At 41.4% G+C, this 25,153-nt stretch overlaps 1 protein-coding gene across 2 annotated transcripts in view; it reads right to left on the reverse strand.

Annotated features, from left to right (window-relative positions):
- mon2 (MON2 homolog, regulator of endosome-to-Golgi trafficking) overlaps nucleotides 1-25,153 on the reverse strand; it is a 172,080-nt gene that overhangs the window by 93,733 nt on the left and 53,194 nt on the right. For both annotated transcript variants that reach the window (XM_028810523.2, XM_028810510.2), the window contains exons 2-3: nucleotides 17,901-17,964; nucleotides 8,406-8,533 (exon numbers count right to left, since the gene is read on the reverse strand). In XM_028810523.2, coding sequence (XP_028666356.1) covers nucleotides 8,406-8,533; nucleotides 17,901-17,964 — 192 coding nt within the window. The remainder of the gene's footprint in view (nucleotides 1-8,405; nucleotides 8,534-17,900; nucleotides 17,965-25,153) is intronic.

The following is a 25,153-nucleotide window of genomic DNA, read 5'->3' on the forward strand; positions in this document are numbered from 1 at the left end:
GTGTTAATGAAATTAACAACAGGTGCACTAGAGGGGCAACAATGAGACAACCCCCAAAACAGGAATGGTTTAACAGGTGAAGGTCACTGACATTTTTCCCTCCTCATCTTTTCTGACTGTTTTTTCACTAGTTTTGTATTTGGCTACGGTCAGTGTCACTACTGACACTGAGGCAGATAGTCTAACTTCTCCAGGATGGCACATCAATTCGTACCTTTGCCAGAAGGTTTGCTGTGTCTCCCAGCACAGTCTCCAGGGCATGGAGGAGATTCCAGGAGACAGGCAGTTACTCTAGGAGAGCTGGACAGGGCCATAGAAGGTCCTTAACCCATCAGCAGGACCGGTATCTGCTCCTTTGGTCAAGGAGGAACAGGATGAGCACTGCCAGAGCCCTACAAAATGACCTCCAGCAGGCCACTGGTGTGAATGTATCTGACCAAACAATCAGAAACAGACTTCATGAGGGTGGCCTGAGGGCCCGACGTCCTCTATTGGGTCCTGTGCTCACTGCCCAGCACTGTGAAGCTTGAATGACATTTGCAATAGAATACCAGAATTGGCAGGTCCACCACTGGCGCCCTGTGATTTTCACAGATAAGAGCAGGTTCACCCTGAGCACATGTGACAGACGTGAAAGGGTCTGGAGAAGCCGTGGAGAACGTTATGCTGCCTGTAACATCGTTCAGCATGACTGGTTTGGTGGTGGGTCAGTGATGGTCTGGGGGGGCATATCCATGGAGGGACGCAATGACCTCTACAGGCTAGACAACGGCACCCATTGTCAGACCGTATGCTGGAGTAGTGGGCCTTGGGTTCCTCCTGGTGCATGACAATGCCTGGACTGTTGAGGCGAGAGTAAGGCCGGAGTTATACTTCACGTGATGCGACACATGCTGCAGCGGACGCTCCTGCTACACAAGCGTTGAAGTGTTTATACTTGCGCGCACACTTTACGTAAATCTGGACGTATCTGCCAGGCGGCAGTGAAAGATTGTGGTGCCCGGATGTGGGTGGTGCCCGGATGTGGGTGGTACCCAGCCGGGATGCCCAGGAGGACCGGAGGAGGGCTTGTGCCTCCTCCAGACCATGAGGGGGCGACCACCCTGGTTGCTTTGTGGGCCACAGGTACAGAGCTTGGAAGCTCTACCCTGTAGGGGCCCGTGGTTAACGCCAGGGGGCGCCCCAATGCCTTGGGGAAGAAAAGAGGGGACACCCGGAGTGCTTCCGGGGTGCGCAGCCGGCACTTCCGCCACACTGGGGAGTGCCGGTGGAAGATTGCCGGGGAGCACCTGGAGCACATCCGTGTGCATATAAAAGGGGCCGCCTCCCTTCAGACAGAGACAAGAGTCGGGTGGAAGTAGGACGACGTCGGAGGAGGACAAGGAGGCAGCCCGAAGAAAAAGGCATTGTGTTGTGTGGCCAGGACTTTGGGGACTGTGGGGTTTGTGAGCACTGTACATAATGGAAAATAAACGTGTGTTGGGTGACATGAACGTGTCTGCCTGTCTGTGTCCGGGCCAACATCCACAGAGATATTATCTTAGTGAGAACATGTTCGGCTTCTCTGTGTTGTGAATTGCCTAAAACACCCATTAAATTCCGATGACACCTTACCGCAATATCTCTGAAAAGGATGTTTATTGATTAAATCCAGGGATGTGTCCATTCCAGCAAGCATTGGGCACGAGTGAGAAACAATCCCTGGACGATGCCTCGGCTCATCGCAAGGTCAATACAAGCACACACATACACTAGCGTCATTTTAGCGCCACCAAATCCCCAAATCTGCATATATTTGGAAGGAAACTGGAGCACACTGAGGAAACCCAGCAGGAAAATGTGTAAACTCCAGGCAGGGAATATCAGCAACGTGACTCCATGCAAGACAGCAGCGCTAACGCTCTGCCACTGTGTCACCCCATGTGTGTAATTATTAACAGTATTCATTATTTAAACAAAATTACCGATTTATCTGTAAAATGTAATATGCATACTTTAATGCTTTTCTTCAAGAAAGTGATATCAAGTATAAATCTAAGGATTCTAAATGTGCAGAGAGTTGGAATATCATACATTTAATATGCTCAGTGTGGCGATCTATTGCTGGTGATTCGATGCTGTCAGGAGCAGAGGGAGCCCTAGAAAAAAAGATGGCACAGAAAACGGTATGTGAGAAGTTTAAAACGTATCATGTCATTACAATCGGGAATATGCAACACTTCAATATAAAAGCACCATGAATACATCTGAATGTCGGCATTTTGCTTTAAAACCATTTATCAAATATCGAAGCACGCACACCATTCTCGTAGGATCCGCAAAGCGGCTTTCTGTCACATGTAGACAGTAAACAGAGACTCTGACGTCACATTCCAACTTTTAGCACACTGCGCTCCCCAACTTTGCTGGTACTGCAACTCGCGCACGCGTCGCGTTCATTTCTGAGGACCTGCTCAGAGGACGCATCAAATGAATGCTCAGAACGCGTGGCAGCCATGATGCGCATACGCATTCTGAGCATAAAGTATAAATGAGCCCTAAGCAGGCAGTTCCTGGAGGATGAAAGAATTGATACCATTGACTGGCCCCCATGCTAGCCTGACCTAAATCCAATAGAACACCTCTGGGACATTATGTTTCGGTTCATCTGACGCCTCAGCCTGTCCAGGAGGAGATCCCCCAGAGACTCCATCCGTCGTCTCATTAGGAGCATGACCCGACGCTGTCAGGCATACATACAAGCATGTGGGGGCCATACAAAATACTGAGTATGATTTTGAGTTGGCTGCAATGAAATTTCTGCAAAATGGATTAGTCTGCCGCATCATTTTTTCACTTTGTCTTTGAATTCAGCCCTCTGTAGGTTGATAATTTTCATTTCCATCAAACGATGTGGCATCCTTTCGTTCCGACCACATTACCCAGTCCATATCAGTATAGATATCCAACATGATTTTTTTTCCCATTGAGATCTGATGTGTTTTCAAAGTGTTCCTTTAATGTTTTTGAGCAGGGTATATTAGACAGTAAGAATTATTCTGTTTTATGATTTTACAATGTAATAGAAATTGGAACTCAAAATTTGATTGACAAATTTGATCTTTCTGAAGTACCACAGAAGCCCATTTACTTAGAACAGCAAAAATTATATTTATAATTATTCACACTACCAACTGTGCAACACTTATACTAATTATTACCATTATTATTCAGTCAATCAATTGCTGGCACAAATTATTGACAGTGCTATTTATGCCCCTTAATACTAATCACATGTCAAACTCAGATGTCATATCAACATGAATAAATAATAAAAGGGCTGGAAGTATAGTAGATTTGAGTGGTATAATGTAACCTTCTAAACCTGGTTAATCCTACTTAGGATTGTTGGCGGTGATTTGGGCAAGGTAAACTTTGATATTAGTTCTTAATATTTATTTGTAAGTTGCTCAGTCACCAAGTTCCATGTGATAGTTTTGTTGTTGCAAATTGGACAGTACACAGTGGTGTGGTGTGGTGTGGAATCTCAAAAATGTGTTTTGATAACTTATTCAGAATTGGATACAAAGAAATATCTGGTTATCTAGTTCAGGGTTATGGATGGATGGTGCCTATACTAAAAGCAAGTTTTGTGGAGTGTTTCTGTTATTTTCTTAGGTTTTCTGTTTCTGGACACTCCACCGAACAACTGTAACAAACTGGCTTTAATGGATTGATTCTTTCTTTCTTTCTTTCTTTCTTTTTCTTTCAATATTCTGGGGCTTTTTTTCTCAAACATGCACATAATTGCTGGTCTATTACCCCATCCCCATTGGATAATGGATTGGATTAATTAACTTTTTTTTTTTTGCCTTTTCAGTTTCTAAGGTGACTTGTCCCGATGGATTCTTTCCTAAACTGCTGGAAAAAGTGTTAGTGAACTAATCAATGAAAACATCCAACTCACGGTAAGTTAAAACTTCTGAAGCATCAAGTTCATTTTTATGTATTTTTCCCTGTTATTATTTTGCTTTATGCTTTGTCCAAAGTTGGTTTCTGCCTTATCCCGGATGTTAGAAAGATAGGAGCCAGGCCTTGTAACCCTGATTTTGATGGTTTAAAAATGTACGGATGGACAGATCACTTTGCTCTATCCTTTTGTTCAATAGTAATGTTTTATTAAGCCAAAGTAAAATACAGAAGATCTCTCTTAAATGAAAAGCATTTCTTTTCCTAGCTGTAATACATAAACCATTTCCTGTTTTGTGCTTTTATTGACTCACATCAGTGAGTTGCTGTCACTGAAAATTGGACAAACGAATTATATCTCTAACCAAGGGGGTTCAATTATTGTGCTTTATTTGCAGCTTGACTGGTTCCCAAGTCAGAAACATCAACACAAATCATTCCTTAACCAGCTTAACACCAACAGCTGGTTCAGAGACAATTATGGCCTCATGCTACTGCCCAGTGTCATAAATACATTTTATTCAACACTAGGGGGCGTGATGTATGAATGAGATATAGCATAGTGTGAAGGTGTAGATGACGCAGATAGGAAGCAAACAATAAAGTGTTTGGCACAGTGTAAAGGTTTATTGGAAAATTTCTTTGTAAACAATATTAGTAGTAAAGATGGTGTCTTGTCTTTGAATGAGTTTTCCTTGGCATGGAGCATTTATGACTTTAACTTTTTTTTTTTTTTAATATTTTTATTTTATTATGACCTTAACTTTAACGTCAGATGAATGTCGAACTTGTGAGAAGGCCACATAAAGTTGTCCATGTACAAAAACGGGCTCAGATAGGTAGATGGCAACCTTGTCCATGGTTTGTCCTTGTGATTTGCTGATGGTTATGGCAAAGGCAGGTTAAATGGGGAATTGTTTCCGTTTAAGTGTAAAAGATAATTCCAGGTTAGAACTTGTAAGGTCAAATCTAGGAATTAGAACAGTATTGTTAGCATGTGATCCTGTAAGAACTGTTGCTTGAATAACATTGTGTGTCATGGTGTAGACGACTAAACGTGTACCATTGCATAAACCCTGTTTAGTGTTAAGGTTTTTTAATAGCATGATTATTGTTCCGTTTTTAAGGCTAAGACTGTGTTGTGGTAATCCGGCTGGGTTAATAGTGTTCAAATATTCAAAGGGGAAATTAAGATGGTCATTGTCGTCATCAGAGTCAACTTTGTCAGAGCTTAGAAAGAGGTGTGACTCTCCAGGAAGTAATGAAATGACCTGGTTATTAATGTGATCAACAGTAATATTTTTTGGACATAATATAGTTCGTTGTGTTAAAAGGGGTATTTGGTCTAATGAGACCGCTGTTCCAAATATTTCCGTAAGTAAGTCGTCGCAGATAAAGGCTTGAGGAATTGTAATAATATCTGGGTGAAGTCCATCTGTATTGGTGAGTGTACAATGTCCTAGTTGAAATAACCAATTGTTATATTCGGGATCTGGACATCGTATGTTTTGTACCAAGTGCATCTTTTGAAAGCAATGGCAATTGTCCGCGTAACATTTTTTGTTCCGCGGTTTTCGAAGCGCGTTGCAGGAGACGACCCGTGATCGTGTATGCGCTGATGTGAATTTTTTTTTTTTGATGCGGGTTCGTGTAAGGAGGATCGAACTCACTGTTAATATGCGGACTGTTCGTTTCTTCGTATTATCACCAATCAGGTCTCGCGCCTGTATATGTATTGTAGTTCGGTCTCTTGTTGTTTATGTATGACGTCGTCGCGTATTTTAAGGTGGACTGAACAATAGCTGAGCGCATGGCATGTGGAGCAATAGCTAAGCACTGTCTAAAATCAACTCCTAATAAAAGTACCTTTCCTCCAAAGGGAATATTATTATTCATCAACGCAATGCCAATTGTCCGCGTATTTTAAGGTGGACTGAACAATAGCTGAGCGCATTGCAAGTGGAGCAATAGTTAAGCACTGTCTAAAATCTCTTCCTAATAAAAGTACCTTTCCTGCAAAGGGAATATTATTATTCATCAACGTTTGTAGAAGTTTATCAATGGTGTTGAGTAAGTGACTGGATGCCATTGTACATTCATCTATAATTAATAGTGTGGCAAGACGGATGTGACGTGCATTGTTACTGTTCATTTTCATAGTGGATACCGATGTTTCTGTGATTGGGACCGGTATGCCGACGTGATTTGTGCATATTTGCGTTCTTGATTTGTTTCAGGGTGCACTGTTCCAATGCGATGTAATATTTGTCCACATACGCGAAAGCAGTATGGGCCATTGCCTTTTGGTGACCTGATATTTACTCCGGTAGATGGAAAATCAAATGAACTATTGTAGGATGTAATGCAGTTCATAAAGTTTTTACTTTCAGGTACTTCGTTAGTTAGAAGTTTCTGTAGATATGCAGGAAATGAATGTAAAGGAGGCAGTGTAATTTGACCCTTTTGACAACAACGTGTAAATTCATAACTTGTATTGCCATTTGTTTCTTCAGGGAAGTTAAGTGAATGACAATGATTGCAAATGACATTAATTAATCCCAATGAATTTTCATGAATAGTGGACTTATTATTGAATGCGTTGTCAGCTAACTGGCGCAATCGTTTAGCAGGTGTCTGTCGTTGATATCCTTGACGTGTATCTTTTGCTTGTGCCGTTTGAGAGGCGCGTCGTTGTATGTGCAGGATTTGGGACGTGCTATTCTGGAGCTGTAATCGATTTGCCTGTGGTGTGTGAGAAGCTCGTTGCAGTTTACGGCGTTCATTGTTTGTATTGTGCCTTGGCCGTTTTTGTATGTGTGTTAGTGTGGTCGTGGGTCTGAATCGTCCTTTTTGTGTACGTTTCGCGTGCTATGTCCGTAGTCTGTCCCGTTTCGTGTCCAATGGGCTTTGTGTGGCGCTCGCGGCTTCTTTTTTTTTTGTGTGCTGGGGGCTTGTTGCCTGAGTTTTTATTTCTGTTAGTGGAGGGGGTGTTTGTGTGTCGTGGGGCTGAATCGTCCTTTTTGTGTGCAAACCGTTTCGTGTGCTATGTGGCGCCTGCGTGTGACTCCTTTGTTTTTGGTGTTCTAGGGGCGCGTGGCCTCATTTCTTATTTCAGTTACTGGAGGGGGGCTTTGGGTGTCGTGGGTCTCAATCCTCTTCTTTGTGTGTGTCCCGTTTCGTGTGCAATGGCTTCGTGCGTTTACGTTGCATTCCATCTGGCCGGTTTCCGTTGCTTGGAGGGGGAGGGGGTTTGTGGGGCGCCTGCGCAGTACGTCTTTTGCATCCACGGCCCATGGCCGGATGTCCCTGCGTCCATCCGGTTTACCATTCTCAGTTAGTAATATGGATACCTGTATATATCCTGAAACTAAATGTATCAGTTTTGCTATTGTATTTATGCATACAGATGCTTGGCACACTAACATAAGAAACTAGAGTGTGGTCTTCCTTTGTTTCACGTGCTAACAGGTTTTGTATTAAAACAACACTAATAAACATCAGTAATGTGTACTGAACAATAAGAAATGAGATTCCACATAGAAGTGTCAAATAATAATTACACCTGGCCAATTTGGGTCAGATTCTGTTGGATTTGGATCATGTGGCCAAATGTTAAAGTGGATTATTGTTGTAAACTGAAAAGTGTTAATCTAATAGTCTACTATTGATAATTGTCTAAGCTTTAATAAGCGCTACAGTGGAAGCATAACTCCCAGGTTGTAATGCAAAACAAAGAAAATATATTGTATACAGAGAGAGAAACAATTAAGTGTAGACAATTACTTTGCTCTGAGTTCACAAATGTTTTGCAGCCTACAAGTTAGCACAAAATCGTTAATAATTTATGGTTTTGTGTCAACAAATTTCTATCATTTCAGTGTGCCACAACATTATCACAAAACAGAAAAGGGTTCTATCTTTAAGAATGTGACCTAGTAAAGTATACCACTGGGTAAGCTAATGTGGCATGAAAGCAACAAGCTCAATGCTAAAGCAATAAACTGCCAGCATTTTCATTATTTGACTAAACCTGTTTTGTTTACATAAAAAAACCTTCATTTTCACTGTCAAAAATAAACTGCACTATGAATTACTAAGGCTTATGTAACACAAAGAACAAACTATATTTAAACAATGGAACAATTTTTTCATAAACTGTAGGGACACAATTTAGTTTCCTCACCTCAGAAAAAGTACCCACCCATATACATTTTTGGTCATGTTTTGTCTGAACAGGAGACAATTTTTATAGCAGATTAAAGCTTATTTTTCACAATTACAGTAATTTTTTATTTGCTCAAAAAATATTTTGTGAAGTTCTAGGCAGTGCAGTGAAAAATGTGCTTTAGAGTTTAAAAAAATGCTACAAACCACATACAATCATTAAATACATACAGATATAATATTTGACAATTAGTGATCCAACTTCTTATTCTTGTTAATGTTTTTTCTTTTACCTCAGAAACAACTTCATGTGACATAAGCCTCTGAATAGCTGCCAGGCACAACTGAGTTATCTTCGGCTCCTTAGTTCCACAGCCCATTAAAAAGGGTTGCACGACCTCGGAGCTGTTTTCTTTAAGAGCTGTAGGAACCAATTAGAAGAAAAAAGAGAAACCGCCTTAATCCAGTTTTCCTCATACAGATTACAGTAATGAACAAAGAATAAGTTCTACTGTATCACTTAAGTGCGTCATTTTAAAAAAACATCAATGTGATGAAGAACATAAGAAACTTAACGCAGTGGTTAAAAAAGGACGACAAGAGTTTAAATTTTTCCTGTATTTCTAGCATTAAATTGATAACAAGAATGACTTCATCTGTGTTTTATAACAGAAACAAAAGCTGTACAGTACTTCCTAGTGTCTCCTGTACCTGCTAACAAATCGGGCAAGATTGCTTGGTGATAATTTGGCCCATTTATCTGTAAAGAACTGTTTAAACTCATTGATAGATGTGAGCTCTCTTGCATGAACTGTTCACTTCAGGTGAACTGGGCTATTCCAAGATTTCTTTTGCTTTAGATTTAATTTTGCAAACCTTTCGGAAAACATGTTTTCACTTTATCACAAAGTAAAAATCAGGCCTGACAGGTATACAGCTCCATTACAGTATATAGTTGCACATACATTACACACTCACAGTGAACCAAATTCAGATTTAGGAATTAACCTAAAATGTACATTTTTGAGACGTGGGAACAAGCCATAGAACCTGCAGGTTACCCAAATATACTTATGGAGAGTTTACAGAGTTTGCAAGTAAATGGAGTGGTGAGGAAGCAGTACAAACCACTGATTAGATAACTTTATTAATGTAACTTTAAAAATAAAAATACAGTGGAGTTTTGATGCAGTATTACAGAATTACTAAGATTTTTTTATTTATTAAAAAATAAATTAATGTAAAAAAGATTATGTCAAATTTAGGACTAAATATTATTACCAATGAAAAACTATGCAGTGTTATTGTGGAGAAGTTGAGGTAGATTTCACTGCCTTTATGAAAGATCGTCAGGTGTTGCAGAAATTATGAAATATCGTATAAAAAAAATAAAAAAAAACACAGCCAACCTATCTTAACAATTTGTACATCAAGATAAAAAAATGATCATGCACTAATAATGACAGTTTAGTCATAAAACATGGTACTGCATTACAGTTCTAGTAACAGTTTTGAATTCAAGACCCACCTCTCCTGCTGGTTCATTGGTCAACAGTTCTGTCGTCAATTTAAAAGCTCAATTATGTCTGAAAATGCTTCCTTTTTGTGCATTATTCTCTTCTCCAAAAGTATCTATTCAATAATGTTTTACCATGAAAGGCACATATTTTTCATATAACAGAATGACTTTACTGTGTATATGGATTATGCAACAAGTAACTTTTTTTTTCTATAGACGTGTACACATTGTTTGCTGTTGTCCAGTTTTGGTCACCATAGACTCCCATACCATCAGAAATGTTAATTCCATTCTCCAAGAAAACATGAGGTTATACTTTTTCTTGACCATCACTACAAACCACTTGGGGCAAGAAACATTTAAGAAGTTCAGTATATTCAACCCAAAAATTATACTTTTTTTATGCTATTGGGTATCAAGTATTACGCTGATATTGAGTTAACAAGTGTATAATAAAAACATGGAGAATTGGGAGCAGGCAGTGCTTTGCTGTAATAAGTAGGTTAGGGATATAAATAAATGATATAGAAGGTCAAAATATGTGTAATGTAGAAGAGATAAGTGGGATGTTTGTCCTTTCTTCACTATGAAAAGTCCTTCAGACTCAATCTTTGATAAATAATACCCTTCCCCACTTCTCCCTATGTTTCAGCTTATCTGCTTATTATCCAGGTTTTTTTTTTTCATATATAAACATAGCAAGTATGATGTTATCTTCTTTCAGTGATGAAATTAATCTGTAGTAAAGAACTAATTCCTAAACTTTGGTTCAGATGTACGAGCATTTTTTTCACATAAGTATTACCTTTTGTCCTCAATTAGCATGACTCCAAAATGGCATGCAGTACAGAGTTGTACATAACAGTGTCACAACACACAGCAGAATCAGACACACTGAAAGCGAACTTGTAATACTGCTGGATTATTTCACATAATTTCCAACATTTCTATTGTAAATCAGCTGTAGTTTTTTCCCTTTATTTAAAATTTAGTTATATTGGTGATTTATAACAACTAACAGGTGGAGATCAACAATTCAGAAGCAATATGGGAGAGTCTGCGTGGGCAACATGATCAGCTATTTTAACTTTTACTTTTCCTAATTTGTATAAATCATTGGCATTTTACTTAATTGCTATTACAATTTTTTTTTTACAATGAGCTGATGAAAGCTAGCATAAGGATTGTACTACTACTCAGAAGGAAGCATTTAAAGAAGCCTGTTAGCAGACTTGCTTAGAGCACTTACAGTTTAATATTTGGAGATATAGCACCTTGTAATATTATTCAGTTCTTTGAATTTCCTCCAACTTTACTGAATAACACATTTATGTATTGAAATTTTATTCTCTGTGATACATTTTATTTCAAAGCATTACAGCTTAAGAATTATACATTTCTGTAAGATACTGTTTTATGTTAAAAAAGATTGTCATGAATCTCAAGAACATCTTTGAAAATGAAGAATAAGAACATCTTAATAATACAAATAATTAAATTAGGAAAAGGGGGAAAAACGGTATTAAAGTGTCCGAATGTTCCCATGAGCAAAGTCAGATCAAACAATTCAGAACTGGAAGCAAAGTCAAGCCATGCACAAGCAGCCTAGTAAAGGCCATCCTTGAAACACTTGACACAGACAAATGTACGATTTGTTAGAGATACCACAGAAAGGTCAACAATCTCTTTCAAGGAGCTACAGAGTTCAGTACCCAAGACCGGAGTAAAGGTGTACCACTCAACTATCTCAGGGCTCTTCATAACCCTGGTTGGTATATCGATGGGAGGCAATACTCAAAAATTGGCCAAAGTTCAAAAATATATGTTGTGACCACCAAGGGGCGTTGCAGCACCCCAAACCCCAAAAACAACCTCTCAGACACAAGTACCGATATAAATAAGAGGATTATCTATATATATAATTCACTAAGCCGCTGACAAGTAGCCACCCATGGAAAGCACGCACCGCCGACAAGTAGCCACACATGGAAAGCACGCAGGACGGCCACGCCCACCAACTCTAAGACCATTGGATACGACGACAACTCGCAGAGCCACACCCACCAACTTGGACGCGACGCCTCGGAAAACACACCGTCATTTATGTTCGTCTGGGCTACAGTCCACATGCACCTGAGCCACGTTGACTTTTCGGTAACGAAAACACGACCGCGTGCACCATCGCAAACTGTTTTACACGCTACATACAGCAATTCGCATCCACGACAAACATGTGTCTTCTTAGATGATCCTGCAGGAACATGGAAAACGTTTCCCCACCCACCAACACTCCTTATTCCCTGGCCCGCATCCACCGCATCCGCGACAAACATGCGTCTTCTTAGATGGTCCTGCAGGAACACGGAAGACATTGCCCTGCCCACCAACACTCCTTATTCCCTGGCCCGCGTCCACCCTCGCTCTCTAGGCATTCACACTGCCTGCACATGTGCCCGGACGCAAAAACTCACCGACCACCCAGTAAGTCGCTTTCGTCTGTGCTAGGAGTCCACATGCACCTCTGAGCCACATTGAATTTTCATTATTCTTTTCAGTTACGACACCCGACCACGTCCACCATCGAAAACCATGGGAAAGGAACAACGAAGCCCCGCCCAAAAACTTTACCCCTCCTCCCACGTGATCGGGAACGCACCTCAGAGCACTGCCCACCAACTCGAACAGCTCATCAAACACATACTCGCTTTGGTCTGTGCTGCGGTCCAAATCCAGCTGTGAGCCACGGTGACTGTTCTTTTGCCCTCCATGGCTACCGCTTCAAATGTATTTCATGGAAACAACACTTCTTTCAATGTTATAGAAATTCCTGCATCAGGTAACTGTTTGTTTCTATCAGTCGGGTTTTTTTTGGAAAAATGTCATTGACGAAACTGTTGCTCTCAAACTTCGCAACATGGCTGTTGGCTTTGTTTGCCAACATTGGGATAACTTCAGCGACGTGGTGTCCGTTGTTGTTAGTCACAGAGGCATTGTTATACAGTCTGCTCAACAATACGCTGACTACATGAATACGTCCGGAGTCTATGGTGGCGAGGCAGAAATTGTGGCAATGTCCCAAATCCTTCCAGCTACTATCAGCATTTACTTCCAAGAACGTCCTCATGCCTCTCCTCGAGTTTACAATCCGGACCAAAATCTCTCCATATCCCTGCTCTTTAGCAGTCCTTTGGATCATGGGCATTGCGAGGTTCTCATGCCTCTCAAATACACACGTGATAACCTTCTGGTGACATCTTTTGACGCTGTCGGTATGTGCACACAGGATGCACACCCACTTGCTCGCCACACTAATGTGACGTCACCTGCCCACTCTCCTCTTCCTGAAAAACATTTCAAGACATACTCCCCTGAACACACGCATTCCACACAGGACTTTCAATGCACCTTTTGTTCCAAAAGCTTCCGAGTGCAGAGATATCTGAACGCACATTTAAAAAACACAACACTAACCGAATGATGCAATGTGAACATTGCCAGAAATGCTTCAAAAAACTCGCGCTCTCAAGAAACACTTACGAACTCATTCCACTCTCACCTTCAATTGCACATTTTGTAACGAGGACTTCACAGGTGAGATGGATCTCCACAACCATATGCAGATCCATTCAACACAAACATTTGTATGCAAAATTTGCGACAAACACTTTCACGCACGCAGATACCTTACTAACCATCTCAAAACACATTCCCTGATGAATTCTTTTCAGTGTCAAAACAGCTCCAAAACCTTCACGCGCCAGAAATCTCTCAAAGCACATTTAAACACCCACTCCACTGAACAAACGCATTCCAAACAGATCTTTCAATGCACGATTTGTTCAAAAACGTTCCGAGTGCAGAGATATCTCAACATGCATTTAAAAACACACTCCACTGAACGAATTATGCAATGTGAACATTTCAAGACACACTCATTCTACACAGGACTTTCAATGCACCTTTTGTTCCAAAAGCTTCTGAGCGCTACACTGAATGGATCAACCGGGGCTTGCATTTGTTCCCCACGAACGAGGAATTCCCAGGAAGTGCGGGTCATACGCTCGCACTGATTACGTCCCTACCCTTTGTACACACCCCCCCACACTACTACCATGGTCGGGCAACACAAAACATGGCGTCAATCCAGCTGTAAGCTGCGTTGACTGTTCATTTGCCTTCCATGGCCACCGCTTCAAATGTATTTCATGGAAACAACACTTCTTTCAATGTTATACAGATTCCTGCATCAGGTAACTGCACGCGCACTACACTGAATGGATCAACGTGTGTCTACCCGGCGCAGAGAGGCGTGGGTAAGCCGTTGAATCCCCCTTCGTGCTGGAAACCGGGGCTTGAAATTGTTCCCCACGAACAAGGAATTCCCAGTAAATGCGGGTCATACGCTCACACTGATTACGTCCCTGCCCTTTGTACACACCCCCCTCGCTACTACCATGGTCGGGTGACTTGGTGGATTATACATAGAAAAGTAGCCAAAACCGCAAAGAACAATGAAAAGTCTACGTGACTCACAGGTGCATGTGGACTGTGCAAAGAGGAAAACGACTCAGGGGACGAGTTGGGGGTGGGCACATGAGCAGGCAGTGCATACTGAACGAGAAATCAGCAGACTAGCATGATGGAGGGGGCGGAATGGGCGTCCTTCCCCTCTCCTCCCGTTCCGCCCTCCGCGCCCGAGCGCCATCCACCCTCATCCCTCACTCTGGGAGGAGAAGGCGCGACGATGGTCCGCCAGTTTTTAGTCACGGACAATTGTATGTCGGTTCGTCCCCGTGCATTGTTACAATGTTACATTTCTTGGTGGTTTATTACATTACCGATTTTTCAAATGTTAATTTTTTCCCCGTGCTTAAAAATCATTAAAAAAGCAGCCTAATTATGCAGTGTATGGTACGCCGCGGGTTGGCTAGTTAATAATAATACCTTACAGAAAGGCTTCAAAAGTGGCATAAAGCAAAAAACAATTATTCTTCTCTCTCTTTTCTTCACCTTCACACCTCCCAGGCAAGCTTTGTCTGTCCTCCACACTTGACTCCAACTTGACTGGATGAGGTCAAGTGGTCTCTTTTACCTTGGACTTGGGAGTACCATTTAATCTTTTAACATTTTGTTATACTGCAGCCTTTTGCAACAACTGTGTAAATTAATTTTTCCATACATCAAGCAACATTCAATATCCGAAAATGACAAAGCTAAAATAGGTATGTTGAAACCCCATCTCTGGGACTGAGGTCACCGAGGTGGTCAAAAAACTCCTTGGTGGCAGGGCCCCGGGGGTGGATGAGATAAACCCGGAGTTCCTCAAGGTTCTGGATGTTGTAGGGCTGTCTTGGTTGATACGTCTCTGCAACATCGCATGGACATCAGGGACAGTGCCTCTGGATTGGCAGACCGGGGTGGTGGTCCCCCTCTTTAAGAAGGGGGACCGAAGGGTGTGTTCCAACTACAGAGGGATCACACTCCTCAGCCTCCCTGGAAAAGTCTATTCGGGGGTTCTGGAGAGGAGGGTCCGTCGGATAGTCGAACCTCGGATTCAGGAGGAACAGTGTGGTTTTCGTCCTGGTCGCGGAACAGTGGACCAGCTCTACACCCTTAGCAGAGTCCTGGAGGGTGCATGGAAGTTCACCCAACCAGTCTACATGTGTTTTGTGGACTTGGAAAAGGCGTTCGACCGTGTCCCTCGGGTAATCCTGTGGGGGGTGCTCCGGGAGTATGGGGTACCGGACCACCTGATAAGGGCTGTTCGGTCCCTGTACAACCGGTGTCAGAGCTTGGTCCGCATTGCCGGCAGTAAGTCGAAACCGTTTCCAGTGAGAGTTGGACTCCGCCAGGGCTGCCCTTTGTCACCGATTCTGTTCATAACTTTTATGGACAGAATTTCTAGGCACAGCCAGGGTGTTGAGGGGGTCCGGTTTGGTGGACTCAGGATTGGGTCACTGCTTTTTGCAGATGATTTTGTCCTCTTTGCTTCCTCCGCAGGGTGTCTGGGCTCTCCCTTAAAGATAGGGTGAGAAGCTCAGTCATCCGGGAGGGGCTCAGAGTAGAGCCGCTGCTCCTCCGCATCGAGAGGAGTCAGATGAGGTGGCTCGGGCATCTGATCAGGATGCCTCCTGGATGCCTCCCAGGTGAGGTGTTCCGGGCACGTCCAAGCGGGAGGAGGCCCCGGGGAAGACCCAGGACACACTGGAGGGACTATGTCTCCCGGCTGGCCTGGGAACGCCTCGGGATTCTCCCAAGAAGAGCTAGAAGAAGTGGCCAGGGAGAGAGAAGTCTGGGTATCTATGCTCAAGCTGCTGCCCCCACGACCCGACCTCGGATAAGCGGAAGAGGATGGATGGATGGATGAAACCTTTTAAAATGTATTGAAAATAAAAAATTAAAACATCATACTGATTAAAATATTCAAACATATTGCTATAATACTTTAAATTTGTCTCAGATGCATTCCATTCTATTGATCATCGTTGAGATCACTGTATCTACCTCTCGTTTGGAGTCCACCTGTGGTAAATTCAATTGATTTGGAAAGGCACTCACTCACCAGTACATATAATGGGAGATCTGAAAATTGAAAGTACACCTTATGAAAAGGATTTAGGAGTCACAGTGGACTCAACACTATGTACTGCAAAACATGGAATAAGTTACCAAAGAGTGTGGTTGATTTTAGAGATTTTCAGAACTAGATACAATGTTATTTTGAAAGAATTAAGTGGGCAGTACTGGTGGCTTTGTTAGGCTGAATGGCCTATTCTCAACGATTGTTCTAATGTTCTAATGTCTCACAGCTGACAATTTCAGAGCAAAATCTAAGCTATGTGGTCAAGGAACTGCCTACAGAGCTTACAGAAAGGATTGTGTTGAGGCATAAATCGGAGGGATGCTACTAAAAAACTTCTGCAGCATTAAAGATTCCCAAGAACACAGCTGACATCATAATTCTGGAACAATCAAAACCTTTCCTAGAGCTGGCTCTCTGGCCAAACTGACAATCAGAGGAGGAAGGCCATGATAAGAAATTTTTCCAAGACTTCAATGTTCTTTCTGGCTGAGCTCCAGAGAAATTGAATTTTACAAAAAAAACATACAAATTAATAAAGACTGCATTTTTAAGTGAAAAAGTCAAAAATTCTGACGAAAAGTCCAAGTTTGTTTTATTTTACAGTAATTCATAAAGCATTTTTCAAATCTATCTGCAGTACGGTTGCTCAGGAAGTTAATGATTTGGACCTATGAAATGCATTTGCTTTCTACTCTTATTTAGATTACATTTGTGTAGATATGGATTGAAAGACAATATTTTCACTTACTACATATGAAACATTTCCAATAAATACCAAAAGAAGACCTTGGAAAGCCTTATATTAAAATATATCACTTATCTAAATATGAATAATGTAAAGCTAGCTGACTGACTGACTGACTCACTCACTCACTCATCAATAAAAACCCTATTTCCTATTTAGCTCAAAAGCTAAAATTTGGCAGGATGGTACATTTAGGGCAGTAGGTATCTGCTTAGAAAGGACATTTCGATATATTGGTATTTAAGGGTTATAAAAAAAAAATTAAAAAAAACAATAGCAAGTTCAATAGCAAGCAACTCAAGCAAACTAATATTATTAGCCCCTGGCAAAAAAAATACAAATACTGTATTGTATTGGTTACATATAACTCCAGATATATCCAACAAACCAACGGCACTATAACTATTTGACTTAGAAAATTTCACAACTAGTTTTAACATAAAGTGGTCTTTTATCATATAAGAAAATACAAACTTCTAACATCTATGTGTCTGTTTCCTTTTCCCAACAGGAAATTGTATCCATTCCTCCATCCATCTATTTTCAAGCCTGTCATCCTTGTCCCATAGGATGCAAGGCATGAATCAACCCTGGACTCACACCCTTACTTTCACAACAGGACAATTTAGAGTTGCCAATCAACTTAACATTCGTGCATTTAGATATCCATAGTAATCATAGCCTGTTTTATAACACAATTAGAAAAAGTGAAAGTTAAAGCTGAATCTCAACACACAGCTAATAAATTAATACAAGAACGTCACTTAATTTGATTTGATATACTTTGTTATTCCCCAATGGGAAATAATGCTGAACACATTTAAATTTTATTAAGTTTTCACTGCTTTTCACACATTTAAAATTCAGCTCAACACTTACATACAGTAAAAGTTCAACTATAGCTTGACATTAAAATTGTATTGGTAATTTCGGGGTCTTACCTGCCAAGATGTCCGTGTGTCTTGATGCAATAGTTTTGATTTTCACTATGCCTGACTCTGCTGCCTATAATTAAGAAAACAGGGAAAACATTATCTTCAAGGATATTTAAAAATCATAATTTAAATTACATTTTCACAGACTACACTGTAAAATAGATAATGCATGAGGCAGGAAAAGTATTCATAGTTGAGTCAAAACTCTACCAATTTCCAGTCTGATCATTTTCTGCATGTGATTTTCCTCCTCATTGTAGTTTCATTTATTTTCATGGCCTTATTTTTTGCTTTGTAAACAATTCCTTCAATATGTCTTTTTCAACATAAACCAAAATAATTTAAGCAGAGTCTGAAGATGTGTAAATCAAAGATGCTTTCTCTTAAGTATTACTACTTAATATTTTTCTTAATGTTTTAAGGCAACTTACAACATTTAAGATACAATTAATTACATTTATTTTGTTTTTTGCAGTTGGAGCATAGACAGGTAAAGTGATTTTTAACAGTATATTAGAGTTACAGAGTACCTGTCAAACAATGCAAAGAGTACACAACATGTTTTTCACCCTATTTTGGTTCTCATTAGGTGTACACAAAGTTGTGTTACTAGACCATCAACGATAAGGATTCATATGGCAGTTTCCAGTGGAAGATACAGCTATTAACCACTCTTTCACCTATAAAACAATAAGTTGCTTCATCTGTATCTCTCTGGCAATTTTAGGATACTCTACATACTACTTTTTACCCTAGTGAAAAAAAACATTGTATTCTGGAACTACTAAAGACTAAGGGCACCTAGAGGTTTAATTTTCTAAGCTACTCAAGGTTTTGTTTTCCTCACCTCTGCCATCTGCTTATGGCTATCTTTGTATATAATACGCTACTGTGGGTGTCCGTTTCTTTGTCCAGAATTTTAAATCACCTGTAGCTTGCAAACCGTTTGACCTATTGACCTAATATTTGGTACACATATACTATGCAACGTCTACTATCCGCTTTCAGAGTGATGATTCACCTCCAAGGTTATTCCTCTTTTATTTTTATTTTATTTTATTGTAGAATCAACTCTCGGCAGCAGCCAGCAGGGAGGCAATGTGGTGCATGTGTACCGGCACCGTTCTCATCCCTACCACCTTCGCTGTCACTCCCCCTACCTCTTCATATCTTAAATCATTCTTGAGGCAGATTGAAGACTTAAGTGCCAGCTTAAGTGAAAAATTAAAGAAAACATACCAAGTTATTGCAACACAAACACTGACTTAATCAGTTTTAACGTGAAAAGATGCCGACAAAAGAAGAGAAGAAGTGGGCTGCTAGGGTGCAGAAAAGAAGAGCTGCTGAGAAAGGAGCAAGTGCATCAACCACTGAGTAACCAAATTCTAAACGTACAGAGAAAGAGGAAGAAAACTAGGAATGTTCAAGTCAAGTGTACTCACTGCACGTTATCGTGCAGTGAGCTGTTACTGGTAGTAAAATAATTATGCACTGCATTACTATATCTTTGTTTAAAGATAAAGAATGGTTTTCACAACATTTAAATGACTCTATATACTTCATTTATGGATAATTGATTTTACTAATTATTGTTATTACTATTACTATAAATATTTCAGGAGCACACTTTGCCAGTATTTACTTTTATCTATATAATTATGAGCATGAATAAATAAAGGTAACCGATATTATAGTTTTTATAAAGCACTAGTGTTGCATGGTATATCGCTGCTAAAAATTACTAGGTCAGGGAGCATGCACCGGTAGAACACGCTGGCTGCACCTATCACATGACAAAAAAGTTTGGGATGCTATTGGCAACCCCCCCACCAGGCAGACATAAAATCCAGTCCCACACTCCGGAAATGACAATCTATCTGCCGCAGCCAGGTGTCCTGTGGGAGTCCTCTCGGCTTGGTCCAGCTGCTCAGGTTCTCAGCAGTGAGGATCCTGTGAGCCGAATCATCCTTGGAGAATTGTGCAACATTGCCACAGTGCTGTAACTGATGCTCCCTCACAATACAGGTAATGTGCCTCAATCTATGCTCCATGAGCATCACTCATTCAACACAAAGTTAAATCAGTGGTACACAAGGATTCCCCAAAGAGAAATCTCAGGTCACTGGATAGCATCTATGTCTCACAACCATATAGCAAAACAGGGAGCATAAGGACACTAAAGACCTGGACCTTTGTCTTTTTTCCAGAGGTATCAGAAGCACCACACACCCATTTCCAGCGACATCATAACCTCCCATGCTCTCCCAGTCCGGCTACTGACTTCATACAAAGAATCACCAGAGACATGAATGTTGCTGCCGAGGTTAGTATACCTCTCAACAAGGACAGAATTGGTACTCCAGCCACCGTAAATACTTCACGCAGCCCCAAAACGGCAGACAAGACTCCTTTGTGCACTCTGCAGGAGTAGCTCTGCTACAGCCTCCCACAGGAGGGCCACTCACATTATGAAAGGTGATGGAGGAAAGCCTTCAGGAGCCTTATCTCTGGAAGAGTAGATTCCACTGCAGAGCCAATGTGGTCAGATCTGAACTGGTGTGGTGCTGAGACATTGCGCACTGCACAGCAGTACTCGGATCCCATTTTGAGGCGGCCCATCCAGGTAGGCGCATGGAATGTCTTGTCCCTCTGGCATGATGTTCATCTTCCTCTATTGCAGGAGGAGCTTTGTAAATTATGCATTTCAGTGGTGGCACTTTCTGAGGTACACAGACCTGGAAATAGCCGGATCTCTGTAGGCGGGTATACCTTTTATTGGTTTGGTCGCTCTGATGGCTGTCATACTCAGGGAGTAGCTGTTGCAGCAGTGTATTAGGTACTCCGATGAAGGCACTCTCTGCGTACCTTGTCTTGTGTCTCAGTGTATTTTACATTTTATTCGTAATTGCACTCTGTGGTTGATGGGTGCTCGTGAGGTGACATTCCTCTGGTCATGGGTGGCTTCAGTGTGACCACTGGCACTGACAGGTCTGGCTGTGAGGATTGTGTCAGTCCCTATGGGTCTAGTGACTGTAATGAAATTGGTTTCTTGACTTTGCAAAAGGTCAGGGGCTGCAGATCACTGGATCCTGGTTCCAGGACCCAGAGTCACATCGTTGAACTTGGTACTCCAATAATGGTGGTGCAGTGAATGAGGTCAATCACGTGGGCAGACGCTGGAGGCTCCTAAAAATTACCAAACTAGGACATTTTTTGAGACTGTACTATGCCAACATTATGTGAAATTCTGTAATCTTACTACATTGTTTACTATAATTGCATTACATTGTCTTTATTGAAAAGTAAGTTCTGTGTCTTCAACAAAAAAAAGGCATGGAGAAAACAGATAAGGCATGGTGATACTCTGCAAGGGATGTATTTGACACTTACAAAATACATGGTGTTCGCACACTGACTTTTGGCAGTAATCTAACTACATAGCAGTGTCGCACTTGTGTCATTAGCAGTATGCAGTGCATCAAATCTTTCCAAGCATTTATCTCTTGCTCATCTTGATGTCTTCTAGATACTCAAAATTCGACAAGTGTGAAATGGTATTTACAGTAAAAACAAGGAAACGATTAACATATTCCAATGGGTTAACAAATGCAGCATTCTGATACAGTACAAGTTCACAAAAAAAGCTTTCCTTAATTTGTTCGATGAAATGACACAAAAACAAACTAGTTCAAAACTAATCATTGTAATAGGGGATGTTGGGCATAGGGAAACTGCTGTAATTCCCGGGAAAACGGGAACGGCCAAGCTCGCATATATAGCGTGTAAAAGTGTAAAAATCGATCAAGAAATAACAGAGTTATAGTTGAAAATAATTAAGGTGGTGCCATTGCTGCAGCTTGCACTTCATCAGACAACAGCAACTTGAAATTGCAATGTGTCAGTCTGTTGCATCCACATTATCTGTGCTAAGAAACTTGCCATCACAGAATGATGACAAGAAACTGTATGCATGAGTAAAAGCTGAAATGGCGGTGTTTCAGAGCAACGGTAAGTGCAGGCGTTGTTTAGAACAAGTGAATCAGAATCTGATGACCTGTGCCGCCTACTTCAGTGGAGGCAGAGCATGCTTCTCAGCGGCTGGCGTAATTCTGCATGAAGGTGCACTCTAGCGTGGATGACCACACGCTGGACACGTTAATAATAAAAATAATAATAATTCATTACATTTATATAGCGCGTTTCTCAGTACTCAAAGAGCTATCCACACAGGGAGGAACCGGGAAGTGAAACCGCAATCTTCCACAGTCTCCTTAATGCAAAGCAGCAGCACTACCACTGCGCCACCTGTGAGGATGTTGTGCTTTTACGCTCTTATTACCACAACTAAAGATACATGTACTTATATGACAGCATGAACTGCTTGTAGATAGGGTTAGTCTTTTATTTGTGTCAACATATAGCAGTAGTTTTATTAAAAATAAGTGTTGGTCGTTCTAAAACCGTTCACATGTGAGATGCCCGTGCACTGTGTCATCCCGGGCGCCTGGGATTCCCGAATTCCCGGGAATGGATAAACCTGTCTGGGAATGGATTCCCTAGTTGGGCAATAGCAGGATTGGTGGGTCAAGAGCACTCAGTGCTATGTAAGAGTGAGAAAAGTTAAGACTAATGTATTTCAATGGGTTAACAAGTACTGTATTTTCAAACAGTCCAAGTTTATAAAGAAAGTTTTTCCAAACTTGACTGATGAATATGGGGGCGGGGGTAGAATGAGGGTCCGTGGGTCAGAAGCTTTCAGTGCCACACAAGATGTCTCACCAAAACTCAGCAGTGATTTCAATCCCCACCATGTGTACCCCTGTTTTTCTTCCCTGCCTGGTTTGGAATATTAAAATATTTAAATTAAATTACATGCAGCACTATTCTGTTACTACTGTTGGTGTTTAGACTTGTCACCACATTTTAGGGTGGAAAAATATGAATTTTGCATTTTATTTTGTGAAAAATTTGAAGTTATCTATTGCATCTGTATCACTTTGGTACCAGTACTAAAGTGGCAAAGCCATGTATAGGTCAAAATTTTAGTATCCCTCTAGCTTAGTTAAGCAGAGTGTGATGCATCAAAATGTGTTTAAATTATAGAACCCTTGATGTTCTTCAATCAAAAATGACTCACCAAATGACTCATCATCTAAGCCAGGGGTAGGCAACGTCGGTCCTGGAGTGCCACAGTATGTGCAGGTTTTTGTTCCAACCCAGTTCCTTAACGAGAACTCAATTATTGCTGATGAAGCACATATTGCTTAAGTGACATTTTAATGCTTCATTTTAATGGTCTCGGTTGTTAAGGTTCTCCAACCTTAATTGCTTATTTCAATCTTAAACTGCTGCATTCAGTGTTTTAATTGCTCCTTATTAGCAATAAGATGTAAAAGACAAAGCAGCCAGCAGTTCTCCAGCTAGCTTTTTTCCAATTACATCTGTGTGTGTTCATCATGTACGGTTTGATTTAATAAAACACTTAATAGAAAAATGTGACAGACTGAAAATGATCTGTTTTAGGCTTCAAATCATTTGGATGATATCCTTGGAAAGGAAAAAAATCTACGATATAAAAGCCTTACATTGCACAGACTAACAAGCCATAAAATTAAACAAGGTCTGAGATTGGCAATGATTGGTTTCTAATTAAGCAATTGGGTTGAATGAAAACCTGTAGCCACTGCGGCTCACCAGGACCGACATTGCCTACACCTGTTTTACATCTTATTGCTAATAAGGAGCAATTAAAACACTGAATGCAGCAGTTTAAGATTGAAATAAGCAATTAAGGTTGGAGAACCTTAACAACCGAGACCATTAAAATGAAGCATTAAAATGTCACTTAAGCAATATGTGCTTCATCAGCAATAATTGAGTTCTCGTTAAGGAACTGGGTTGGAACAAAAACCTGCACATACTGTGGCACTCCAGGACCGACGTTGCCTACCCCTGATCTAAGCTACTGGATTCTTTTACAGAAAGGGCCTGTTAAAAACTGGAATTTGAGGCTCAAACATGAAAAGACTGCATGGAAAGGAAAGCTTATGTAAGACATGTCTTTCAGTTTTAAATAACCTATTGTTGGCAATGAACTCATTAATCTGAGCTGAATAATCAAAAGGAGATACTCCACATGTTCTAAGATTGTGGATAACAAAGTTACATATCATTTGGCAGAGGCACATTCATTTCCATTGGGCATTTTCCATGAAATGTCCCTTTTACATGCACCTCTGCTTTGCTTTACATTGCAACAATGCCCTTTTGTCAAACAACAATGAAGGAATGCCAATTAAGACATTCATGTCCACTGAAAAGCACTTGGTAGATCAGGACAAGGAGAAATTATTTAGTATACAATCTATATGTTTTGCTTAAAAAGAGATGTACAGCCAGGAAAATATAAATGAAGTAGAAACGAACAAGCATTGTTTAACTGTAGTCACAGGTGGAGATGGAAATGTTTTCTTATTTCAAGGACGATATCTGCCCTTTTAGGATATCCCCCTCCTTTAACCGCCACCTTATCGTGGTGGAGGGGTTTGCGTGTCCCAATGATCCTATGAGCTCTGTTGTCCGGGGCTTTATGCCCCTGGTAGGGCCACCCAAGGCAAACTGGTCCTAGGTGAGGAATGAGACAAAGAGCGGTTAAACAAACCTTCTATGATGAATGAAAACTTTGGACGGTGTTTTCCCTTGCCCGGACACGGGTCACCGGCCCCCCTCTGGAGCCAGGCCTGGAGGTGGGGCTCAATGGCAATCGCCTGGTGGCCGGGCCTGAACCCATGGGGCTTGGCCGGGCAAAGCCCGAAGAGGCAACGTGGGTCCCCCTTCCCATGGGCTCACCACCTATGGGAGGGGCCAAGGAGGTCGGGTGCAGTGTGAGTTGGGTAGTGGCCGAAGGCAGGGACCTTGGCGGTCCGATCCTCAGCTACAGAAGCTGGCTCTTGGGATGTGGAATGTCACCTCTCTGAAGGGGAAGGAGCCTGAGCTAGTGCACGAGGTCGAGAGGTTCTGGCTAGATATAGTCGGACTCACCTCGACGCACAGCTTGGACTCTGGAACCAATTTCCTTGAGAGGGGCTGGACTCTCTACCACTCTGGGGTTGCCCCCAGTGAGAGGCGCCGAGCGGGTGTGGGTATACTTATTGCCCCCTGACTTGGAGCCTGTTCATTGGGGTTTACCCCGGTGGACAAGAGGGTAGCCTCCCTCCGCCTTCGGGTGGGGGGACGGGTCCTAACTGTTGTTTGTGCGT

This window comes from Erpetoichthys calabaricus, chromosome 1 (genome assembly GCF_900747795.2).
Source record: "Erpetoichthys calabaricus chromosome 1, fErpCal1.3, whole genome shotgun sequence".
In the NCBI taxonomy this organism is placed as follows: domain Eukaryota; kingdom Metazoa; phylum Chordata; class Cladistia; order Polypteriformes; family Polypteridae; genus Erpetoichthys; species Erpetoichthys calabaricus.